This window comes from Phaseolus vulgaris, chromosome 9, assembly GCF_000499845.2.
Source record: "Phaseolus vulgaris cultivar G19833 chromosome 9, P. vulgaris v2.0, whole genome shotgun sequence".
Classification (NCBI taxonomy): domain Eukaryota; kingdom Viridiplantae; phylum Streptophyta; class Magnoliopsida; order Fabales; family Fabaceae; genus Phaseolus; species Phaseolus vulgaris.
In genome coordinates, this window is record NC_023751.2 from 15,146,049 (window position 1) to 15,167,844 (window position 21,796).

The window sequence follows — 21,796 nt, forward strand, 5'->3', positions numbered from 1 at the left end:
GATCTGTATCGTAAGTATTAAATTGAGCAAAGAAAGAAAAAATAAAAGCAACATAGTATGAGTTATTCTTGATTTCAAAATGAGAAAGCGCGCGTGTTGAATTGTTTTAAAAGAGTGCTATTATTATACATGCATGCATAGGCATTGTTATACGCAAACTGGTTGGTAGTGGTCCTTATATTAAAGAAGATGGAGAGTGTGACATTGAGTTTTACGACTACAGTGGTTATTCCTTGGACCACGTCCCCACTGTAAAGCTATATATATGTATATATGTGTGAGTATATGTGAGAGTTAAAGAGAGAAAGAGAGAAACAAAGAGCATCTTTTTCTGAACACATCTGGGAGAATTAGATAAAGAACGCTTTGCACCAAATCACAGTGAAAACACATTAACACTGAAAAACTACATGGCCTAGCTGCTGACTCATATACCAGAATCACTCGCCGCCAACAAAACCTCAAAAATCATAACTCACCTAAACCCTCCTAGCTGGAAGAACATCAAATTCAAAAAACCAAAAATAAATATCCGCATCAGATCATGACGATGAAGAAAGTAACATGTGGAAGCAAGAGACCCAAAAAAAGTAACTGTCACTGGGAAATAGGGATAGCCTCTTGATTCTCTCCTTGGACAGCAAACCTGCAAATTACAAAACAAAGGGTCATCAGAGAGCCATAGCATGATGAAATTATTTTGATGATGAAGATGAGATTACAATTACCACATCGATGATGAACTCTACGATGAATAGGGAGGCCTGCCACTACTAGAGTCCCTCGGTGCATTGCATCTGTAGCACTCCATTCTATTCGCGAAGTTATGCTCGTTGCATCCAGACCTTCACATTTTTAACCACATTACTGTTTTATTTACTCATACTTCTTTTTACTTTTTATTTTAAATCATCCTAATCATAATAACAATAATTATAATCATCATAAACAAAGAGACTAATTAATGACTAAAAAAATATAATAAAACCCTTAAATTTGCTTGGTACTATAATAAATACTAAACGAAGTGATATATATGTACCTGGTGCATATCCAGTCACCGGATTTCCAGCCAGGGCGGGCGGAGGAGCCGCCGCCGAAGCCGAAGGGTCTCATTCGGGTGATGTCGACGTCGTATGATCCGGTGGAGGAGTCCTCCTTGGAGACACCGCACTTGAAGCAGCTGGAGCGGCTGGCAAAGTTGTGGGCTCCACAGTTTCCGACGGTGCAGTACCAGTCACCGGGGCGAACATCAGGGCCAGTGGTGAAGCCAAACGAGGAAGAGCCTCTGCCTCCGAAGCCGCCGCCGTAGTCGCCACCACTCCTTGGCTCCCCGCATCGCTGGCATGATTCTCTTCTCTGGAAGTTCAGGTGGTTGCATGTTCTGCAGTTCCAATCTCCTGGTCTGCTCATTTTCCCTTCATAGTTTCCAAATACCACCATGCATATATATATAGTTAGTTAGTTAGTATTCAAACAATTCCTCGTGTGTTTCTAACAGATTATTAAATCAGAATTACACAATTTCTCTTTTGAGAAAATATAATAAAACTTAAATCACTTGGTGGTGCATGTAACTAAACAATGTTAACGTAGAAGAATGACAAAGTGCAGAAGGAAAGATGTGCATGGGAAAAGAGAAAGAGAAACGTTAAAATTGAAAAAGGAAGAACACTTTGAAGTGGGGAAAGAATAACATTCACCTCTGGAGAATGAATGAGAGTGAAAAAAAATTGAAGGTAGTAGTGAGTGAGTGAGTGGAAGTAGCTCAGGAGAGATGTTGTTGAACTGTGGTTATGGTGCAGATGAGTGCAGAGGCTGGGGTGGTTTATATACTGCCAATTAGGGCCTCGAAAATCGGGCAGATCGAAGTAAGTAGCAGGCCAGTGCAGGCAGAGCAACCGGTGGTTATTTCTTGTTTCCTTCAACTCAATGTGATATCATCATAAACTAAATTTGGTAAAAAGGTAAAAGGAATTTTTCAAGTGCCACTCCATACACACCATACATATTAATTGTATAATAAATAACACATTACAGAGATATACAAGATGTGAAGTACACAGTTTTGTGTGTGTATTTTATTTATATAGATAGATATGCTAACAAAAGGGGATGTTATAAATAGTAAGTTGTGCAAAAATTGATTATGGAAATTATAACTAAGTTGTTCAACTTTGTCAAGCTGCTCTTTTTTGTCCCCACATAAAGCAAATTAGCATGCATTGTAACCTCTAAACACCACTATGGGCATTGCCCGTGCCCTGTCTTTTAAATGTTGTAGTCCATAAATGATAGCAGAAGACCTTTTTGACTGTGGATATGTGTTAATTGGACCCTCATTTATAGTGAAGTGGTGGGGGAAAGAAAAGATCACGATAAAATGGTCCTTATTATTACCTTACGATCACCCACCGCATGGTCTCTTTTAATTTTCCTCTTTTTGATGTCATTGATCAATGAGAGGAGTGGATAAGAAGGAGGGAAAAATTCATTGTTTATCACCAGACAAAATGAATATTCCTCATACTTCTAGGAAAACCTTAATATCAGAGATTGTTGACCCCAGTGCGTAGTGGACCAGCTTATTCCCATATTCATAAATAATAATTGTCAAGGAGGTGTCATGTCATCTCTTACTTTCAATATTATACTTTCAGAACCTGCCCTGGAGTTATAAGCCTCGTCACAAACTATGCATGCATGGTAAAAATCGCTGCTGCTTTTCATTTTTCAATATTCCTCTTTTGTACTTGGGACTTAATTTCTTTATGGCGTAAGTCAAAAGGATTATAATATCACATAAACCCTCTTATGTAATCTTCACTATCTTGATATTTTATATATTTAACTCAACATTTGGCCTATGGCTATACCTACCTACTACCTAAATCTTGTACTATATTTCCCCTCCCTCTTACTAACCTAATTAATGATCAACATCATTTTCCAATCCTCCTTTACCAACCTTATTAAAAGAATTTCTCACATACTATAAAATCATTCTACAGAAAGGAAGTTATATATATATATATATATATAGATGTCATTTAATCCTGATGTTTAATTAAAGTGGTCCCGAATGCAAATAGTAGTTCATGTTTGGAGAAGTGTTGGTTACACATGCAGAACTTTATCCTAACCCAACCATAATGAGAGTGTTATAGTAATGATAGTGGCGACGAGATTTTGGACTAGGAAACATATAAATCTGTGTTAATGAATATTATAATGAAAAAATGGAGGATCACTCGTGCATGTCAGATGCTGAAGATCTAGAGGGTGAAATTATGTATAGCTCCAAGACGTAGGCGATGTTAAAGTAAAAGTTGCATGGGCATTACTTCAAGGAACGTCCTTGGTTCAAATTATTGCACTACGATGCCACTTAGTGAAAGAGAAACGATTCTCATTGATGACTAAATGTTGATTGGAATTGAAGGAATAGTTCAAAAATCAAAGCAAGGAGCAAAACTTGGTAGAGTTTCGATAAAGATAGTCGAAGTTGATGATGATGGAAGAGAAGTCTTCGAGGTTCAAATTTTGACCATCTTTTCTTTTTCTTTTTCCCCTTCGTTACACTGATATGGCTTTTTCGCTGTCATGTTCTTTTCATTCCTCATTATCGCATATTCTCTCACTCTTTTTTCCTTCTCTCTCTCCGTGAGAAAGAAAGGAGATTAGCTACAGTGAATAACAGCAAAGAGGGAAAAACATATAGCTCGAAAAACCCCAAAAAAAATAAAAAGAAGGAAATCTTAAAACTAATAGAAATCACCCACCATTTTTCTTGGGGAATGGTAAAGAAGGCTGTAGCAAGCTGTGAAAGCAAAAAGAAAGGGGAGGGAGAGTACTGATTCGATTCTCTTATTGGGAAATGCTTCCATGCATCACCAAACCCATCTAACGTATACTTCTCTATAATCTTTACTTTATCTTTTAATCTTATCTTATTATATATATATATATATATATATATATACATATACACCACAAACAACAGATATATCTATCTATTTTATTCTCATTTCCTACACATCAACAATTTTCAAATTTATATCAGAATATCAGAAACACAGATTATGTATATGTATGTGAGTGTGTGTACATATACTTGGTTATATCAGTGTTATAGCAGAAAAAACAAGGAAGAGACAGAGACATTACATGCACTTTGATTTGAGAAAATTTCCAGTTTTACAGTATCATGTAAAGCGACAAATTACCGTATGTAGTACAGTAGTTTTAACTGTTTCCGAATTTGTCTTCATATGATTTATGGTACAACACACACAAACCCAATTATGAATATTTGAAAATTTAATTAGAATAAGAATGTATGTATTATTAGAGCTACATATATATAATTCGTTTTTTATGGTTGCATGCACGTGAGTTGGTAGAAAGACATGAGTGACGCCATCAGAATGATAAAAGTTTTCTCTTTTCTTTTACTTTTTAGACCTCCAATATCTTTTATAATATGCTCTGAGAGTCCCCAAATGTCCATCTTCTTTTATTATATATATATAGAAATATTTTGTACATGTAAAAATAATAATGGAATTTTTTCACTTAAACTCCAACAAAGAAGATTATTATATAAAGATAGAAAAAAAATGAGACTTAAAAGTCGTTAAATAAGTTGTGAAACCAAATTTTGAAATTATTAATACATTTCAATTAATAAGAGTATGTTAAAAAAAATGAGTAAGAAAGTGTTCAAATATTTCTCAAACAAATATCCTCGTCGTTTTGGTGTATATGTATTCAATATTTTCGATTTGATATTTGAATAGGTTTTGTTGAATGGTGGATTTATACCTATAGTAAAGTTTGTGGGTTTTTTTCAAATCTCACTAATAATAATCAATTAAAGATTACTTTTAGTTAACTACTCTATACCAATTACATTGGTATTGTCTCTTGGGTGTTCGTAAACAAGGTAAGTGTATGTTTGCTTTACTCAAAATTAATAAATACAATATTATATATAAAAAAGTAAATTTCAATATTTAATTTTAAAATAAATTCTTTATTAATAAAATCAAAATATTTAATATTCAACAATTCTTCCTGTACCATACCAATTTGAACATGCACTCTGTCACTTTTCAAAAATTTCAAAATTATCCTTTATTCCAGAATTGATAATCTAGAATTTAAAAAATACTGAAAAAGTAAATCTGAAATTCAAAAATTACATTTTAAAAAAGAAAATCTAAAACACAAAATCTCAAAATGCATTCCAAAAAAGAATTTCTGCAATTCAAAAATGTGTTCCAAAAATCCAAATCTGAAAATGTATTACAAAAATCCAAATCTAGAAATGTATTTTAGAGAAGGGTTCCAAAAGTATTTTTTTTTATCCGCACGTCCTCTTTTGTTTAAGATTATTTTTGTCATTTTGCATGAGTACTTTTATCATTTCACTTATTTAAATAAGGGTAAGTTGAGATAATAGGGTGTAACTTCAAATTGATAAGGTGAAGGAAGAATTTGCCAAACATTAGACTAAATAGACCCATAATGAAAAAAAAAAACATTCTAATTCATAAATTTGCTTACTAACCCATTTTATCCAGATAAAAAAAATCGAAAATATTTTAACATTTTTAAGAAGAAAAAAAATGTTAACTTATTAACATTTAAGTAAAAGAAATTCTTTTAAATTGACATAAATTATTTGGATAAAGTCCTAAATTATATATTTTAAAAACATAATATGCACACATTCCTCCACCCACGAACTTATTTGGCTAGCAAGAATTTTATGAAAAAAGAAAACATCCTTGAAGATAAGAGCATAAAAGAACACTATAACTAGGCCAGTATCCTTTTTGGTCCAAACAAACTCTATATCATAAATAGCCCAATTTTTGTTTCATTTTTAGGGACATTTGTTCCTAGACATTTCTTCTATATTTTCATTAATATGAAAATTTTCATTTTATCTTTCTTGAATTATATAATTCAGAAATTATGCGACTTTCTTCATTGAAAAATGGATTAGTGGTGGCTCAGGTTGCACTCAATGTTCGTAATCCCCTTATCAAAAGTCACAATAGCCAAAAAAACGATGACATCATTAATGAAAAAGCTCAATATTTGATGGTGGGTTTTCTTCTTGATGATGAATAATATTGAAGAAGACAACTAAGATAATGGAAATCATTCAAATTGTGCCATCAGAAAGTCGAAAATACTTTTGAATTATACAATATAGAACTCTTTACACAATTAACACTGATTTATTCCCAAAAAAATGATGAAATGTTTAGTCTGTTAAGAATTGAAATAACTGAACCAAGAATTGGCCAAGGAAATAGTTAACCTCGTCACATTTGCTTATAAAATTAAAAATTGACTTTATTTAAGAGAAAATATGAATACAGAAAGCAAGAAACATATCCATGCCCGAAAGAAATAAACAAAATTTGGTGGGTGTAAAGGAAACTATCCAAGTCATGTCCTTCCACCAACGCATTCCAAAATCCAAAGCACTAAAGGTTAAGACCATTTATTTAGTAGCATGAAAATATAAAAGTGAGAAGGAAGCAGCTATACCATTACCAATATACCACTATCTATTCTCTTTCATTCGCCTAAATAAAACTATGCTCATTCAACTTTTCTTCTCTAGTTCAACCGAAACCCCTCCAGTCCCAAATTTCCAGTTAGCCACCTGCAAACTTCATCAGTCTCTTCAGGGACTGTATAGTGACCCAACCTGCAAACCAACAGTATACTATTCATTACACTTTTCTCATCCACAAATATCATAACTCATAGCCTTCACAACAAAGCACCATACCCATTGTAGCTCCTAAACATAAGATTGGGGAATCCTGCTGAACTTAAGGTCATTGCAGACCTCTCTCCATGTTCATATGCAACCACATCATCACCTGCAAAAACAATCAAACGTTCATCAGGAATCAAATCAGGACTATCCTCCATGATTCAAGAGTTTATCATATCACTTCTAAGTCTGAACTACAACAGAAAATGGAAGCAAAGTATACTGCAGTAACTTGTACAAGCTCCCATTGTAGAAGTTCACAAAAAGTGTCAAAAAGTTTAATCAAATGAAGATCTTGACATGGTGAATTCAAGAACTGGTGAATTTCAGACTGCTAAGTGCAACATGTGAAAAATCAGTACAAACTCAAGCAATGAATTGTACAGGTGAAAACTGTTCACTTTCCCATTAAGTATTAAGTACTGGTCAAGAGTTTTGACAGTGACTCCTACAAGGCATTTGCTCGCTATACATGTATCAAGAAGATGTTTAATTCTGAAATATTGATTACAAAAACAAATATAGGTCTCCTCTGAATGGAAACTGGAAAGGAAAAGATTCCCAATGATAATAATTTGAACTTTAAGCTATAATGATACAGGATAGAACTTATGAATACCTTTTCCATGGCAGAGAAATAAGGGCAACGATGCTGCACGCCTTATGCCATCACGTGATTGTTCAATTTGGTTCTTCAAGGTCCTGGATCAATTACAAGCTTCTGGTGGATTACATAATGTATAGCTCAAGGAGAAGGAAGGAAATTATTGGTGGATGTGTAATATTAGTAGATCATTTGCATATTCATTATGGCAAATGGTAGAAACCAAACCTTGAACAAGGAAGCCAGCCACTCAAAGAAACAATAGCACTTAAGTTGATACGGTAAATGTTTCCATTCCTATAGTGCCCCAAAACATGGCATGTAGCTGAGTAAAGTGCAGTTGCAGCACCCATGCTGAAGCCCCCAATACCAAGTTTGACTGTACGTTAAACAGTAGAATTTAAAGTAAATTACAAGTAACTTGAATTTAGTTAAAACATTCCCACAAATAAAATATAAATGAATAACTGTCTGTGCTCTAATTTATTGATTTACTAAATACTATTTCACTCAATATGTAGAAGCATATTAATCTAAACACCTTATTGGTAGCAAATGTGGAAGGTTATTTCAAAACTAAGCTATGGACTCGTAAGCTTGTAATTTTTCTTGTTCTACCATCATACCAATTTCTGTGCAGATAAATATGAAATTGAGAATATTTTGCTGCTCCTACTTAAACAAATGATTGTGGTGCTTGTCATTCCTCTATGTACTAACAAGGAAATAGTGAAAAGATAAAATAAGTTGTTTTCCTTACTAAAAAATTCTCTATCCCTTTACAATACTTGTTTTCCCCCAAACATGCATGTAATTAGACAATACTCACAGAACCAATACTTGCCAAAGAATGATCAATAAAATGAATTTCTCTACAGGATAACTATGTTGAATTATTATATGGAATCTACAAAAGAATATAGAGACCATAAACATGCTGATTACTTCAGTAATATTCAAATATTTCTGATAATTTCATTGAACACTTCTAAAATACCTGAAAACCCTTTACTTTCACTTTACATTGTCATGAGCAATAGCTCACTTCATGTACCCATCAATATATATGGCTAAGGAGATTGTAAAAACATAGATTAAAAACGAGCAACGGTCAGTATGGGGATTTATTCTGTATTTGCGATCTTAGCACCAAGTATCATGTTTTCCATTATGGCATTTCCTATTATAGATTTAGTTAATGTAGTGGATTGAGAATGGACCCTCTCGTGTTCAAATTTCACACGACTAGGTCATGTGCAAGTTTTGTGTCAATCTTCTCATGATAGATATTAAATAAGCTGGGCCATATAAAAATTAACAAGAAGAGAGACACATGCAAAACTTGTAGATGACCTATTATAATGTCAGGGATCCTTTCCGTTAATGAAATATACCCTTGAGCAAAAAACAAATGCCAGATCATATCAATAGGTTTCTTGAGTGATCATGGAAAACCTACTGTTTGGAGGCTCTGTTGACAAAAGATTGGCAACATGTGCTGCAGAAGCATCTAAACCCTCCAAATCACTAGGAGCGTCTTCTGAAATCTCCCCAACATCAAACCCTGGTAAGATGCCTCAATCAAATTAGACTATTCTTGACAGTTAAAAAGGAGCTGGCATCATAGTTCTACATCAAATATACTGCAGTGTAGAAGCAAATTTTGTAGTAAAAAAGAAAATGGTAAACAAACAATGGTGTTTGCAAGTGAATTACGTATAATTTCAAGCATTGAATCTTACAAGCAGTGCAAGGAAATCCACCAAATATAGCTACAGGCCGTGTAGGAGCAGTTGGGCAAATCCATTTAATCTGCAACATAAATTACAAGAAAACAGATAGTGACTGATTGAGTAACAGGACCCTCTTTGGATGAGCTTGTTTATAAGCTCCTTTTAAAAGAGAAATATAAGAAGAAAATTGAAATTAGTCTTTTTTATAAACTATTAGTTCATGCATTGGTTAATTTGTAGAACCTTTCTCATAGTTTCTCTAACTTTTTATTTTTAACTAATGCATGAACTAAATTTAGCTTATGAAGACGTCACATTTATTTTTTTCTTCTAATTCCTCTTTCCTTAAAGGAACTATGGAGAAGCTCGTTCAAGCATTCCAAGTGTTTTCCAAATATTGCATATTAGCATGTGGTGTGCAACCTTATATGTACAGTAACTATTGAAAAAAATTCCAAAGTATGCTTATTCTTACATTTGGAAGAGGAAGAGATTCCAAGAGTTGGGACCAGCTGCAAAACAAAATAAAGGTCCAGTTTATTCACCATAGGCTAATCTAACTAGCTATACAAACAAGTTAAACTAAAAAAATTTAGGACTATTTATGTTCTAAGAATTATGCTAGTGCAGATTAAATACACATTAGAATTACATCACCCCTACCTAATTCTGGGCCACACATTAATAAATGGCATAATTTGCATCATATTAATACACAGGCCCTAATCAACCTGATTTCAAAATTCACGAAGATCAAGAGTTTATTACATAGGCATTGGGACTATTTGTATCTTTGTTTGGTGATTAGTACCTAATGACTTTAAATTTTGGTAACAACATAGCTAGTCAAGTGGTCCCCTTTCTATTTTTTGGCATATAAAAATCTCTAGGTTTCCTTTACTGCAAACTTTCAAGCTAGAAGATTAAGTAAAATTAATTTTATAATACTTTGGTGGCTAGTACCTTTGTGTCAATCAATTGGCAAGAATCTCCCAAAAGAGGATATGGAGTCTAGGAACTTATTTAATAAACAAACTTCACCAAGATAGGACAACATATTGGCATTCCCTTATCCCCCCCTCTCTTGAATTTATTAAAAGAAATCAAATCCACCATTTCATTGAAAGCATAATCTCAAGCATGAAGAGAAGGTATCCACTCAACTGAGTTTGCCAATAGAAAAAAAGAAATAAACCTATACAAATATTAAAATTCCAAACATCACCCACTCCAAACTGTTCAAGCATGCAAATTGACAAGGGCGGTTATTGAGAAAGTACATGTGAGTGTATTGCTAAGTATAATTAGCTTTATTTTTCAAAATATAACCTTTTAATTTCATTTTCCAACCAGCTCATAAAGAAGAAAACTTTTCACTTAAATAAATCGCGAGATGTATTCCACTTCTAATAAAGATAGCATCCCTCATTAAACCATATGACTGTATAGTAGATTCAAGTTATCGATATACCTCGAGCCATTGTCACCAAGGCCATGTAGCCAAACTATAGTAGCCTGGTGTTTCCCTTTAGGTCTGACCACATGGGTCCTCCCAAACTCAAATGCCCTTCTAGAACTTCCACTACCTGAAACGTGGCAGCAGTAAAGTTCATTTGAAAAATGCCAGAAATCCAGGATGATATAGTAGCTAGAAAGGTTCACTAGTAAATCAATAAATGCAGAGTGCAGGAAAAAAGGAATGGAAATGTGGAATCACAACAGACCAGAAGTCATTGAGGAGCTGTTGTAGCTCATATTTTCTACTCAAACAGCTAAATGCTCAGGTCACTGCCACAATGCTTAAGATGAGCTTCTGCAATGAAGAGCACCAACATCAGCAATCTCTATTTATACCCAAATGGGAGGGTGGCAATGGAAAATAAAAATATGAATGAATCTGCATCAGCTACCCTGCTTACAACACTAGCTAAAATCTCGTTGAAAATTGACAGAAAGTGAAAGGCACTTAAGAAAAGGAGATAGAAACGGATGCAGCCAAAAAAATCTTCTTTTAAAAAAAGTCTTAAACCTTTTGTGAGCAAGAATCCACAATAAATGTAGCACAAAAATGCAGAGAAGGAGCCAAGGCAAGTATTTTACTCTGTAATACACAAAGAGAATAAGATTGGAGAATCTATTCTCATAGAAATTGAATAAAGCGAGGAAAGCACTTGGCCTAAGACAACAATAAGAATATTTGGTTATTATAAAAATCCATTTTTTTCAGCCATTTGCCATCTTGAATTTTCCAAAAGAAATTATGTGCAAAATAGCATTAAGTAAATGAAGTTGAAACCTTTACTATGGAATGATGTCATTCATAGTTGGTGGTATGAACTTGACGGTACATTTCTCGTTTATATGATAATATATACACATATATACCAGAATCTTACACATAAAAAGAAATTAAAAGAAAAAGAAGATTGAAAGGTGAAAAAGGAAATGGAAAAAAGTGAGCAAAGTTTTGTTCTTTGCACAAACCTAAACAACTCTAGCTGGTGAGAAACAAACCCAAAAAAGCACAAGAGCTTTTTTCTTTTCTCCTTGATTTGTCTTGTTGGCTTCCTCGTTCCCACGACTTTCCCCAGCTCTTATGGTTTTGTTACTTCTCTCTTCACTCTTCACACTTACAACACAAAGCCCCAAGCATATAGAAATAGATGCTTATTTTCTTACAACCATTTCTTGACCACAATGCCCCTTACTTGCTACTCATCATCACATTCACACTTAACATATACTTAAACTTAATTTCTATTTATTTACTCTGAAATTTTGATGAAATAATTGTTTATTTAAATGAATCGGAATGTGTTTATTCAAAAGTGAATTACTCCAAATTATAACTTTCAAAAGTAAAAGGAAGATTATTTTTTTATTAAAATATGGATCAGTGTGAGAAATTGAAGAAATTTTAAAAAAATTTAAACTGATGTAAAATAATATCTTTCTATTTAAGTTTATTTTGATTGAGATTATGTATCATACATGAAGTAAAATTGGTACAATCCAATTTTTTCCATGACACATTAAATTTAATATTATGTTTAGTTATATCATATAGAATTTATAAGTAAAATATACCACTATTTCAACTTATATGTTGCACTAAATCACTTTTATATAATTTAAATTCATATTCGATAAATTATTTGAATATTTATACAATATTACATTTAAAAGTATGATAAATAAATATTTGTGTACATAAATTGTATTTTAAAGCTATGATTGACAATTAAATTATGATATGAATTAGGTTTAGTTATTGATTATTTATGTTCAAAATTTATTAAAATCTTTTTTTTTATTCAAGGAAATTAAACGCGTATGAAGAATTTATAATAATTAATATACCATACTCAAATAACTGAACCAGTTATTATTAAAATTTATTTAGAAATACATTTAAAATATGATATATCGAAAGGAACATTCCACTCAATATTTAAGAGATGTTTCTTTTTCAGCCTTTACAAAAGTAGCGTATAAAATGCACTTCCATTAGCATTACCTTAGTCTAAGTGAAATTAAGTTTGAAAATCTCAGACACAATCTTTAAATTTGAGTTATGCAGATAAGAAAAAAATCAGCTAAGAAAAATAAACTATATTTATAATTGAAATTTAGTCATAATTGGTTAATATTTCATTTGCGTATAATAAGTGGTAAAAAAATCACACTCCATATTAGATCATTTTAACAATGCCTATCGAAATGATGAAAAATTGTGAATGAATTTATTTAAATAACATCAATATCATGAGTATAAAACTATGATATATATATATATATAATATTATCTACTAAATTATGAAACTTTATTATCAACATGTAATTATTTACAAAAACTATTTTTTTTACAGAATACCATAGTAAATCGAGACAACTACAAAATAAGTTTCAATTTTTTTTTCAAAATACCAAGATTTTTTCAAAAATTTAACCTTTTAAATTAACTCCAAAATAGATCTTGCCACATGATAATCTCCTTCATTATTGTAAATATTTTTACTTTATTAGTCAGGTTAGTTTAGAAATAATAAATACACAGAAAGTTTGGAAACGTATTTATGGGTTACTTCATTTTAAAATATACATTTTTAGTTAATTCTTAAAATATATGGGTAGAGACAAATTAGTGATGTCGAATATATGTGTATAAAAGGAAAATGATTTTTTGACACTCATTATTTCATTCTACACCCCACTAAATATTTATTTTTTTTTATTTTTTTTTTTAATTTTAAAAATTATTTTAATATTTTGCATTTTTCTTATATTTTCATTAAGAACATTTTTTATTTTTTAAATTTTTTTTATTACAAATATTAATATTTTGTAAGTGGGTAAGAGTTTTGTGAGTTTTGAATCTGACTTAAAAAAATATTTGAATTTTATCTTTAAAAATATAGTTTCATTTTTTAAAAATTTGATGAGAGTTATCAAGAGATCGTTACAAAATTGGTAGAATTATTATATTTTCGTCTGACTTGTTGATGATTATTTTTTTTATATTACTTTTAAGATATGCCTTCTCACCACATATATATATATATATATATATATATAAAATTATTGGTTCTGAGCATGTCTCAAACATCAATACTTTCTCGACATCTTAATACATTGAGAATCAAGTTGTTGTACACATCTAAATTATAATTTAACGTTATAATTAAATTAATAGATAATACGAAATAAACATTTTCATAAGATAATTATAAATATTTGAATTATATTGGATGAAACTTTAATCATTCATGTCCAATAAATAATTATATTAATGTCTAGTATAATAATTATATATAGGAGTTAACTCCCTCAATAAAAAATAAGATGACAAAATTTTAATATTATTATCTACTTGATACTAATTTAAGTGTCGGAATACATTTATACTATTCTTATATAAAGAGAAATGCGTGAAAAGATAAAGATCAAGAAATCGAAACCTAATACTTAAAAGAGGACGGATAATAAACTTTCACTTTGTAAGAATATATATTACATTGTTATATATACAATATAGTAAAAGAATTTATTTATTTAAAAATAGTAATTTTCAACAAAATTCTTAAAGAAAATACAAGTTTATTCTTCCATATGAATCTAACTTTCCCAATTTGGGTAACATACTAATAATTAAGAAAGATAAATAAATGCATGGTTTTAATATATTATAATAAATTTATATAATGTAAAATAATTGTTTATAGTTATTTTAAATAAGCCATTTAAAAAACCTTTTTAACAATCTAAGACTTTCCTTCTTTTTAGTATTTATGTTGAATAATTATTTTAAAGACATTGAATACTTATTTTTTTTTTATAAATTATTTCACTTGAATAAATAATAATGAAATATGAAATAATTTTGTTATAAACTAAAATTAGTTTATATAAAAGTTGAATTTAAAAAAAATACTTTATATATATATATATATGAGTTAATATTATGTTATAAAGAAAATTTATAAAAAATAGAATTTTATGAAAGTCCACACACAACACAATTTTTAGAAAAGAAAAAAAAATATATCTAAGTTTAATTTAATGTACGTTGAGTTATAGATAGTTGTCCAATAATCGAAGTATTTTTATCTCTATTCATAGTAAATGACTAACTCATTTATTAAATTATTCCATTTTGATGTGAATTTCATTGATTTTTTTAACTTTTGAATATTTTTTTATATTTTTCAGCTGTTAGTTTGTAAATAAAGTAGGAAAAAAAATATTAGATGTTATAATAGTAAGTTTTGATGCATTGAATTCAAGTATTTTGATGTTGATAAATGAATAAAATTATGCAAAGGAACTTGGGGGTGAAAACAAAAAAGAAAAAAAAATCCAATAATTTTGGTAATTCTTTGAATGGGAAATAATTTGTTAAACGAAACTATAGTTGCAAAATTTGAATGTATTATTGGAAGAAACTTGCGTGTTGAAGTCAATTTGCTAGATGAATCTTAAAAAAAAAACACTTAATCTGACTAGTTTATCTATAATTAGTATTAGATGTAACAATGCAACTCGTATTAGTCTGAATTATGTAAATATATTCAGGGTTTATTTCATTATTCTTTGTGATTAATATTTGATATTTTATTACTTATAATACAAATTAAAATTCAGTATATATGATTTTGAATATACCTATATAGAATTATTATATATTGAATAAACATAATCGTAAACAATACATAAACATAGATAAATAACTCTTATCTTATATAATCATATGGTCGTTATTATTTATTAATACGCGATATGAGTTAATCATACTAAATCATCACAAATTTTGACTTCTTCTTGATGACTCTCGTGATTGTGTGATCTTTATTTTTAATCGTTACAAACATTAATTTTATAAATTAACAAAAGGAAAATATAAACATGAAGAAAAAAAAATGTCCATAGTCAGCACTTTTGAAGCCATTTTTTTAGTTTTAATGAATATATTTAGTAACCTATATAAATCAAATTTTATTACGCTTTTTTTTTTGTTAATTATTGAATGAAGTGTGAAATAGGCAAGTTATTGACGAACCAATAGTACTAAAGTTGGGTTTCAGTTTAGAACTAAGTTTGAATAACTAAAAGCTAAATAAATAAAATCAAAGTTATCTTTCTTGGACTAAACTGATTATGTAAGAAGGTTATTAAATTTGTTAATGTTTTTGACATTTTTTTTAGCTTAAACAGATTTCACACCATTGGTGATTTTAAAATATAGTCATCGTTATGCATTCCTTTCAGTTTTGTTAAATTTGTTTTGTGATAAAATAATTGAAATTAAGCATTTAAATCTTTTTACTTGAATTCAGAATGCTTTTAGTTAAAATAATTAGAGTGATTACTTTGGAAAATTAATTATTAATTGTCTTGGCCATTTAGTTGTATATATTAATTATTAAAATAAGTATCGGTTTACTATAAGAAAGGTACAAATTATACCTAAAGTACATTAAAGTGTGATGAAGTTTTGTCGTTTTCTCAGACAGAAACATTCGATAAATCGACAATCTTCTTTTCATGGTTGACTGTTTAAAAGTAAAGTAGGTTTGGGCGCGGAGAAGGGATATATGGAACTTGTTTTTTCAAAATGAATTTCTACATATATATATATATATTTTTTTTTTTTCCATCTCAGACAGAAAAAAAAAACTAATAAAAATATTAAATGAAATAATAGAAATAATTAAATATCATGCTATAAAAAGATTAACCCTACAAAGAAGGGTTTTAAGAAGTGAAGTGATGCGAAGCCCCAGAATGAGTAAAATAAGTTGTGATTTTTTTAATTAATAACCTAAACCTAGTGGTGTTGATGGTGTAAGATAGGTATATAAATAAAATAAAATAAAATAGATGCAGTGTCTGTGAACAGTTCGAAAGCAGAAATTCCAGCTAGTATTTTGAAATGGTGTGTGTCGGGAATCTATGGAGATTTAAAACTATTATCACGTCGTTGATATTCTGTATGCCACTTACACAAGTTCCTTCAGGCATATATTTTATTTTATTTTATTGCTATCTAAGTTATTAATAATAAAAACAATATTAAAATATTGTTTTTTTCTGAGTGGGCTAGGGTTGAAAAAGGTGGGAGGTAGGCTTCAAAAAAGTTATTACGGGTTGTTGCTGCTTTGCAATAGAATATATTGGATGTTGGACAACTTTTATTTCTTCCAACACTATATTTATATTCATACGCATTCACTTTATTTAAAACAAAAATAATAATTATAAATAGTTCATTTTTTAATCCACAATTATAAATTGATTATGCTTTTAAATAGTTCATTTTTAATCAATAATTATAAATTTCCAAAATTTTAAAGCGAATACCATAACGGACAGTGGTCACGGGTGCTTTCGGCCGAGTATGAGGCCCAATGATCTAAGCTTCCAAACAAATAATTACGCACTTAATTTTTTTATTATCAATTTAATATTATTTGTGAGGAGATTTTATGTTTATTTTAAATATTATATTATTTCTGTGCATATTTAATTAATCTAACTGTCCTCTCCACGGCCTATTTAAATACTTTAAAAATCTATAGTTAATTTTTATTCTTTAACTTAGTCATCAAATTTAGGAAAAGTGAGTATCGTATTAATCTTTAAAAATTGAGCTTTGGGAAGTATTATAATTTTAATGTTTTCAATTTAATTTTAGAATTCAATTTGTCAAAAAAAAAAAAAGACAAAGCAACACTATATTAGAAAACAATATTTATTTCGATTAAATTGTTTTTTGAGTATACTACTCATATCGTATTACCAACTATTGTTATAATTTTGTTAGTGAAAGAAGTTTATTTAAAATTGAAATTGTCTAAATTTCATTTAAGACCGCTACATTTGTGAGATAAATTAATATGGAACAAGAGCATGATAATTGATAGGATATAAGTGGATAAAGATATCATGAATTTTATTTTATAAGATTGACTTAAATTTCAAATTTATTTTTAATATGATAAAAAATTAAATTGAATATTTTTTTTCTTCACTCTTACTAAAAATTATTAAAAAAATTAATTTTAAAAATAAAAAATAATTAATTGTTATATTAACTAAATTATATATTATTTTAAAGATTATTTTTTTTATTAACATATAAACTAATTTTTATTATTAATAAATAGTTTATAATTTGGTATTTAATTAATTATCAAAGTTTTAATTACTAAATTTAATTTTAATTCTTATAGTAACTCATTCACCATCCTCCGTATCTTTTTATGTGGATCTCTTTCATGTTTTTACTGTCCACTTTTTCTCTATTCCTTCTTTTCTACATTCCTTCTTATTTAACTCAGTTTCTTTCCTTAATTTACTTTTTTTAAGTCTATGGTAAAACAACAGTAGTTTTAATGATATATGACTACATTATAAAAAATAGTTTTCATTGATATATTGACCAAATACACAGCAAAAATTAGTTGATGTTGTGAATGTTGTAAACAGAAGCAACAACAAAAGATTATGTTGTATATCTTAATTGAATATATACTGAAAAATAATTTTACCTATTAAGAATACTATTTTTTTTTTCAAATTGAAGACAAAAAGTAATGAATAAATTGTGCTAAAATAGAAAGAAATGAGGTGTGGCAACTAACGTAGAAGGACAATGGGAGACAAAGAGTAACAATTATGAAGCTTGATACTCCTCTTAAATGGCGAGTCGGTGTCCGATACTTGTGTCGAACACCGACACTCGTATGACATCTGTAGGACACGTATCTGTGAACTGTCAAATTCAAAAAGTATTTGTTAGATTTCTGACAATTATAGTACGATTTTAACACAATTTTAAAAAAGAAAAATACATTAATTTTCTCAAAATTCAAATTTTATTGTATAAATTGTTATTATGATTATAAAACTAAGAAACAAATTATTGTGAACCAATTATGAAAAAACATCTTTTCGCTCCGAAAAATAATCTGGAACATACTTGTACACATAAATTTTTATTGTCAATTTATATAATTCATAATTATATAATATATAGATTCGTGTCCCCGTGTCTTACATTTTAGAAATTTTAAGTATCTCCGTATCTGTGTCTGTGTCATATCAGTATCCATGTGAGTGTCTGTGCTACATATATGAGGATTGGGGAGTTTGAATATGAGCGAGTGGGGTGTGAAGAGAGACTTTGAAAGTTTTTTAAAATGGAGGTGTAAAGAGAAGGACGAGTAACCTCTAAAATTTCAAAAACAAATTAGAAAGTGTAAAGAATAAAAAATGTGGTGTAAATCGAAAAATAATGTAGAATGCCAGCGAGGGTCAAGAAGGCCTACTAGGAGGTACTGCACTACCCAAAGTAGTGACAGTATTTTTGGATAAGTTAGCATAATACATGGAATATTTATTTAGTATTAATAATTTTATTTATTATTATAATTTTGGAAGATAAAATCATTGTCAGTTAATGCTGAAAGGATTAAAGTAACGGTATAACTTATCAATTTTGAGAAATGAAATTAATTTTGTTACAAATTTTGGAACTAAATTATAATATCTTAATTTTAGAAACTAAATCAATGTTGCTCGGATAAATTACACGGTACCTCTTGTACTGAATTATATTGTATCTCTGGAACCCTTAAATTCATATCAGGTTTATTGACCATGATTGGGTTATTTTTTTTAGTTTTTACCAAAATGGTGTCCGTTTAAAAAAAATTATAAATTTAGACAAGTCGTATCTAATTGGGACGACTTCATATGCAGAAGTCGTACCAATTAGACACGACTTCTGCCCTGTCATACTGAAGTCGTGTCAACTTGACACGACTTCTACCCCGTCATACTGAAGTCATACCAACTTGGCTCGACTTCTGCCCTATCATACTGAAGTCGTGCCAACTTGGCACGACTTCTGCCCCGTATTAATTAATTTATTATATATAATTTATTTTTTCGTATTAATAAATTTCTATCAATCATTATTATATATAATTTTATATGGTAATAAAAATAGGCGTGTCTAATTTTATTTAATATTTAATGTTTTAAGAATCTGTAAAAAAAAATTTTCGTATTACTTAATTTCTATCAATCATTATTATATATAATTTTATATATGATAATAAAAAAAATGTGTCTAATTTTATTTAATATTTAATATTTTAAGAATCTATAAAAATATTTTTTCGTATTACTTAATTTCTATCAATCATTATTATATATAATTTTATATATGGTTAATGTTTTAAGAAACTGTAAAAATATTTTTTCGTATTACTTAATTTCTATTAATCATTATTATATATAATTTTATATATGATAATAAAAAAATGTGTCTAATTTTATTTAATATTTAATATTTTAAGAATCTGTAAAAATATTTTTTCGTATTATTTAATTTCTATCAATCATTATTATATATAATTTTATATATGATAATAAAAAAATGTGTCTAATTTTATTTAATATTTAATATTTTAAGAATCTATAGAAATATTTTTTCGTATTACTTAATTTCTATCAATCATTATTATATATAATTTTATATATGGTTAATCTTTTAAGAATCTGTAAAAATATTTTTTCGTATTACTTAATTTCTATCAATCATTATTATATATAATTTTATATATGATAATAAAATAGGTGTGTCTAATTTTATTTAATATTTAATGTTTTAAGAATTTGTAAAAATATTTTTTCGTATTACTTAATTTTTATCAATCATTATTATATATAATTTTATATATGATAATAAAATAGGTGTGTCTAATTTTATTTAATATTTAATGTTTTAAGAATTTGTAAAAAAATTTTTTCGTATTACTTAATTTTTATCAATCATTATTATATATAATTTTATATATGATATTAAAAAAATGTGTCTAATTTTATTTAATATTTAATATTTTAAGAATCTGTAAAAATATTTGTTCGTATTACTTAATTTCTATCAATCATTATTATATATAATTTTATATATGATAATAGAAAAATGTGTCTAATTTTATTTAATATTTAATATTTTAAGAATCTGTAAAAATATTTGTTCGTATTACTTAATTTCTATCAATCATTATTATATATAATTTTAAATATGGTAATAAAAAAATGTGTATCAATCATTATTATAGTCAAGATGGGAACCAAAACATTTTTCCATTAGCTTTCGCCATTGTTGAAGGTGAAACAAAGGAAGCCCTTATATGGTTTTTCCAATTGTTACGAGCATATGTCACACCTCAGTCAAATTTATGCATGATTACTGATAGAGGAACAACAATATTATCAGCATTACAATCTCCTGAAGTTGCTTCCGAAGATGGTTTAACCTCAGTGTATTGCATACGCTATATAGCATCCAATTTCAATAAGAGGTTTAAAAATGTTGACTTAAAGCGGAAAATAATCAACATGGGTACGACTTCAGTATGACAGGGCAAAAGTCGTGCCAAGTTGGCACGACTTCAGTATGACATGGCAGAAGTCGTGCCTAATTGGTACGACTTCTGCATATGAAGTCGTACCTGTTGGGGATCCCACATCGACTAGAGATTAGAGCCTTTCATTGTATATAAGTGGGTGCAAACCTCACGCCATTGAGCCGGTTTTATGGGGTTGAGTTAGGCTTTAAGTCCACTTCGTAATATGGTATCAGAGCCATTTTGAGCCTATCCTAGCGAGTGTTTGTGTTAGGCCTATTGTGCCACCCGCTATCGGGCCACTATCGGACCACCAAAAATATATAGTCCCACGCACGAGTTGGCAGTCTCGGCGTGAGCTTGTATATAAGTGGGTGCAAACCTCAACCGTATGAGTCGGTTTTATGGGGTTGACTTAGGCTTAAAGTTCACTTCGTAATAGTACTAATTAGGCACGACTTACCTAAATTTATAATTTTTTTTAAACGGACACCATTTTGGTAAAAAAAAAAAAAAATAACCCCATCATCAATAAACCTTCATATCACTATTATAATGCGTAATTTATAAATTAAGAAAGGGTAAAATTAAAGAAAATAATAATAATTTAACCTATTTAAAAATGTGAACACATTTTTTCCCATCAATTTGTCCCACAATTTTATACTTGGTAATACTCAATCTAAAAGTGACACATATTGATTGGTGCTTATAAATTGCAAAATAAAAGCTTGGCAAG

At 29.1% G+C, this 21,796-nt stretch overlaps 2 protein-coding genes across 4 annotated transcripts; both read right to left on the minus strand.

The window, feature by feature from the left end:
• Positions 1-326: 326 nt before the first annotated feature.
• On the minus strand, positions 327-1,841 carry LOC137822650 (RNA-binding protein involved in heterochromatin assembly dri1-like). The gene is made up of 4 exons (XM_068627590.1): positions 1,704-1,841; positions 1,043-1,418; positions 729-845; positions 327-646 (listed from the first exon to the last, which is right to left on the minus strand). Exons 2-3 carry the CDS (start codon positions 1,411-1,413, stop codon positions 746-748), a joined length of 471 nt encoding a protein of 156 aa, XP_068483691.1. The 5' UTR covers positions 1,414-1,418; positions 1,704-1,841; the 3' UTR covers positions 327-646; positions 729-745.
• Positions 1,842-6,343: 4,502 nt separating this feature from the next.
• Positions 6,344-11,771, minus strand: LOC137822047 (uncharacterized). Of its 3 annotated transcripts, none has more exons than XM_068626940.1 (10): positions 11,624-11,771; positions 10,864-10,952; positions 10,611-10,725; positions 9,615-9,651; positions 9,149-9,218; positions 8,866-8,970; positions 7,635-7,785; positions 7,422-7,504; positions 6,815-6,908; positions 6,344-6,730 (listed from the first exon to the last, which is right to left on the minus strand). In XM_068626940.1, the coding sequence occupies exons 2-10, from the start codon at positions 10,892-10,894 to the stop codon at positions 6,640-6,642; spliced, it is 777 nt and encodes a 258-aa protein (XP_068483041.1). In that variant the 5' UTR covers positions 10,895-10,952; positions 11,624-11,771; the 3' UTR covers positions 6,344-6,639. The 3 variants fall into 3 exon arrangements, with proteins under 3 accessions (XP_068483041.1, XP_068483042.1, XP_068483043.1); XM_068626941.1 differs by lacking the exon at positions 11,624-11,771 and adding an exon at positions 11,169-11,285; XM_068626942.1 differs by lacking the exon at positions 11,624-11,771 and adding an exon at positions 11,050-11,069.
• Positions 11,772-21,796: the final 10,025 nt, after the last annotated feature.

Excerpts from the sequence above, each read along its gene's own strand:
- LOC137822650 (XM_068627590.1), bottom strand. The coding sequence starts at position 1,413 with ATGAGCAGACCAGGAGATTGGAACTGCAGAACATGCAACCACCTGAAC. Across the intron at positions 846-1,042 it reads GGTGACTGGATATGCACCAG|GTCTGGATGCAACGAGCATA; the intron begins GTACATATATAT and ends AAAAATGTGAAG.
- LOC137822047 (XM_068626940.1), bottom strand. The coding sequence starts at position 10,894 with ATGAGCTACAACAGCTCCTCAATGACTTCTG. Across the intron at positions 8,971-9,148 it reads TGGATTTCCTTGCACTGCTT|GGTTTGATGTTGGGGAGATT; the intron begins GTAAGATTCAAT and ends GCATCTTACCAG. Across the intron at positions 7,505-7,634 it reads GGCTGGCTTCCTTGTTCAAG|GACCTTGAAGAACCAAATTG; the intron begins GTTTGGTTTCTA and ends TAATTGATCCAG.